We start from the raw sequence: 4,612 nt of genomic DNA, 5'->3' as shown, positions 1-4,612 counted from the left end.
CTCAAAACGAACACAAATTGTTGTCACTGCACGTACTCGTACAGGCTGGGGTAGTGCCTGACAGTGAGGAATGTTGAACGGGACGAGTACTACGGTGTCCTCTCAGTGGGGGCTGGCAGGTGAGCCAGTAGGATACAACAGCAGTGGGAGAAGAAATGAAAGGGGTAAAATATAATTGGCTACTGTCAAATAAACTGCAAATACCACAGCATGGTTGTATGCAGAATACATCCATCCGCTCCACCTCAGCACAATCCATCTCCCAGGGCTCTAGTAGCACATTGAACGGGGATAGACTCCCTGCATGCTCTGGCTGATACCGACAATAAAGGCCCACACATACTCCAGTTTTAGGTGATAAGCTACTCACCTTTAAGGTTGTTAAAAACAGAGAGATGTGTTGGAGTGAGCGGTGAGTCGCTTATAGCCGCGGTGTGACATCATGTTGTACAGTAGTTTTCCCAACCACCGCAGTGAGTTATCACTCAAAAGCTGGAGTATGCGTCCCGCTTTAGCCTCTCCGACATACTACTACTATGATAAAAGACACGTAAATGCCCCCTTTCCATGCCTTAACCAAAGGCAGAATTCAGGAGAATTGCCTTTTCCAAACTCTCCTCCTGAACATCAATGCAGCATTTTATGTTGAAAGAATTGCTCTCTGCTCTGTGTATAAAATCCATGCCGTATCTCCAGGAAAGGCTGTATTATACTTAATAACTTATACTGAAAATGGACGATCTGCGTGACGATCTATTTTCGCTATGCTTGACTAAAGTGGCCCTTTTTAAAAACAATTTCAGGCCATGCTGCTCATCTCACATTCTCTGCACCACCCTGATAAGAAGTGAGAGGTACAGTATGAATACAGTCAGCAGCAGCATGCACTATGTACAGCAGCACAGTAATAGACAGAAACATTTTGTGACGTACCGATTTGGCTCCTGCCCGGAGGCTTCACCTCGTACTCCGTAGTCAGCTCTGAGAAACACAGGAGGAAGAGACACTTCAGGTTTATTTGAGTGACAGTGAGAGAGAGTGAGACAGACAGACAGACAGAGACCTGCATGGGACAATGATAAGTCAAAACGCCAAAATGACAGACAGACAGACAGACAGACATACAGACAGACAGACAGACAGACAGACAGACAGACAGACGAGCTGACTGCCAGTAAAGTATTGATTGACGTGTGCTTCCACAGCTGCAGAGATGGATACAGTACGAACACAAAACCCTGAAGCAGCTTTCTTTTTTTTAAACACAGAAAGAATTCCAAGCTTGTTCTTATACCATACCATGCTGTCTTATGCCGGGCTCACTCCCTTTGTATCAGCATTTACAAAACTGCTATTTTCAGCGTAAAAATAATAATCAGTTTTCAGTGTTAAAACTGACACATCTTCCGATTTTAACCCATTTCAAACCACCTAGAAATGTTTCTCAAAATCTGATTAGCAATTATTATTTTTGCCGTTCAAGCCTGATTCCAATCCGGATTGGCCAAAAATCGGGACTTTGGCTGACATTATCATTATCCTGCTCATTACTGTGTAATGTATTATATATACATAAATATTTGTGTTTGAGCACAAAATGCATTTTAAGAACTCACAAATCTTTTGCGTGCGTGCTTTGCGCGCACACTGTGCGGCCCCCCACACACAATCATTCTACAGTTGTGGCCCCCGGCCTAATCTACTTGAATACTGCAGCAGAGTTCACCTGTTCAGCACCCTGGACAGCTCCACCAGTGACCATTTCAAAGCAGTACTTTGCTAGAAAGTGAAAGGGAGTATTTTCTAGTTTCTAAGTCCCTGGGAGTTGTGTGTGGGAATTGCTTCTTCTTCTGCTTTGCCCAGCCCATGGCTTCAACATTATACAATGACTTGTATCATACTGGCAACCTTCCCATTCCCAGAGTACAGTACAGTACAGTACAGTACAGTACAGTACAGTACAGTACAGTACAGTACAGTACAGTACAGTACAGTACAGGTTGACTACCCACTCAGCTACGGCTGGGTTGGTTTACAATGGAATGTTTCCATTGGCCTTTGGCTACATTAACCCATTAAGGCTGATTCTACAAATGCCTCCTGAATAGTAGTTCTCAAATGTCGGGATATAAATCAGGAGAGAGAATTAATTATTATTAGTATAAAAGATAAACAGCTGAAATTGGAAGTGATGAGTCTGAAACAAGCAGACAATATTGGGACTGGAACACTATAAAAGAACGATTACCATCAGAATACTTTAACCTTTTAACAAAAAAACAAAATATTTCACTTGACACTTGACCCTACAGGGCCTACACATACAGGCTTTTTGACCGGATGTAATTGTGGAGGACAGTGGACAGTGTCAACTGACACCAGATCTGAGTCGTCCGTCCGTCCGCCCGCCCGCCCGCCCGCCTGCCCGCCCGCCTCTCCATATAGAACAGTGGAATTTGTATAGGTTACTGTGTGTAAATGGATTATGTATGATTTATTGATTGACTGATGCTATATTTGTGCTGTGCACTGGCTTGCATTTCGTTGCTGTCGGGCAGAAACCTTGTATCGCCATATTTCAGTTGTTTCTTTTTCTCATATTTCAACGCGCTACTTCACCTTACAAGAGTGTCGGACAAAAGTAGCAAAAATAGCATATCTACACAAGCTCACAGCGTGTGATACAGTAAGTCTGTACAGTGGATAGGTCTGTGGGGTTTATGAATATTAAACCCACAGTCCTGTGCCTATGTCTTTGGCCGATATGGGTGCTCAGCTGATAAGGTTAACTCAATAAGATGAAATCCACAGAGGTGGAAAGAAGTGGCACTCCAAAGTAAGTTACCATATTCTTTATTTCGACATTATGCCTTCATCATAGAAAGTAGAAAGTTTAAAATGAATACACATTCACACGACCCCTTTTTATAGGGCATGACATCGATCCTCCCCACCTGCAGGGGGATGTTTTAGTTTGGGAGTGTGACATCATTCAATCACAGACAATAAAGGAAAGTAAACGGTTGTTACGATAACCATCCATTTGACAGTGTAGTATAATAACTACATTTGGATCCATTGGAAACCCAGTTTTTTCCCATTTCCTGAAAAGTAACTGTTTAATTTGTACATACAAGGTTTCCACCCGACAGCGACGATATTCATGCAGGACTCGTAATAAAGCAGAAAGCCTGGATGTCCATTATGACCCATAAGCAGGAAATGATGTAATCTACAGGAACTATAGGATGACATCAGCGTATGTTGTCATTCATTGGGTGTGATGGATGGTCCAACAGACATGCAGCAGAGTAGCAGACAGTGACAGCTTTCTAATGGCCCTGCAGTCTCGTCTATTAAAACTGTAGCTGCTGCTAACTCAATAGTATAGAAGTGTATAGGCTAGGTCAGGGGTTCTCAATGTGGGAGCAAGGGTTCCTTGGGGGGAGGGGGTTCCAAGGGGTCCCCAGCTAAATGACTGATACAGTTAGGAGTAACTCTGCGGAATGTGTAAATCGAACCAAATGGACCCCTTACAGGTACACTCTCAGACTAACATTAAACACTGAGGATCTTACAATGTAGATTTGTGTCCCCACGCACGCACGCACGCACGCACGCACGCACGCACGCACGCACGCACGCACGCACGCACGCACGCACGCACGCACGCGCACACACACACACACAGTAAAGTGGTGGTTCCCAAACGTGGTTTGCCCGGGACCCAAACTAGTGAAGATAGCAGATCTACAAGCTCACAACGCGTAGCTTCGATCCGCATTGTGAGCTATTTTCACTACATCTTCAAAAATAAATTCCATAACTTATTTTCAAATCTTTGGAATTTCTTTGATTTCTTCGTTAAATAATATCATTAAAATCATTTTTAATTCGTGTTTTGAAGTGTCCGCGACCCACAAATGTGTCCCACCGACCCACTGTTTAAGAAACTGTTCCATCCAGCGCTGCAAGTAAGTAGTAAGTACAGTAGTAGTCAGTATTACTCAGTAAGTGTCTTACCGGAGCATCGTTTCTGCAGGGAGAGGATCTCCATGTGCAGGCCGTGCAGTAAGGTGAGGTGTTCCTGCCTGAGGAACACCATGCTCCTGTCCACCGCCTGGATCTGCCGGGTCAGGGTGCTGTCCGCCGTCTCCATGGCCCCGACCTCCCCACTCCTAATGTACACCAGAGGCAACACACACCCATGAAGAGGAGAGACATCCGTGTCCATGATGGCTGCTCCTTGCCTCCTTCCTCGCACCTGCGCCCAGGACAACAACAAAAAGAAAGACATGCCATCTCCGGTTTACTTCCCGTATCTGCGTGAAGTATAGGGGGTGCATCTCTCACTGAGAGGAGGTAAGATGTATAGGAAAGTGCTTGCTACCAGGAAGACTTTCCAGGAAGACATGACACTTTAGAAGAATTTACGTCCCACTTCTCTAAACAAAATGTCCTCTGCTTTTCCTTTCCTTTCCTCTCTCCTCTGCTTCATGCAAGGATGTGTAGTAAATGAGGATTTAATTTAAGTTAAATTTGAGATGCACCCTATACTGGAGGCTGCCTTATTAGGAGACTGGAAGCAGGTTGGAGTCTATCCTTATTTCCA

The 4,612-nt window shown here is 44.3% G+C and overlaps 1 protein-coding gene across 1 annotated transcript in view; it reads right to left on the bottom strand.

Annotated features, from left to right (window-relative positions):
• Window positions 1-4,159, bottom strand: part of ccdc92ba (coiled-coil domain containing 92Ba) — a gene marked incomplete at both ends in the record, with an annotated part of 9,696 nt that extends 5,537 nt beyond the window's left edge. Inside the window, 2 exons of the mRNA XM_079513840.1 lie at window positions 934-981; window positions 4,024-4,159. Coding sequence (XP_079369966.1) covers window positions 934-981; window positions 4,024-4,159 — 184 coding nt within the window. The remainder of the gene's footprint in view (window positions 1-933; window positions 982-4,023) is intronic.
• Window positions 4,160-4,612: the final 453 nt, after the last annotated feature.

The sequence above is a fragment of the Electrona antarctica genome (assembly GCF_951216825.1).
Source record: "Electrona antarctica genome assembly, chromosome: 11".
NCBI classification, from domain to species: domain Eukaryota; kingdom Metazoa; phylum Chordata; class Actinopteri; order Myctophiformes; family Myctophidae; genus Electrona; species Electrona antarctica.
This window is presented reverse-complemented; position numbering and strand designations above follow the sequence as displayed.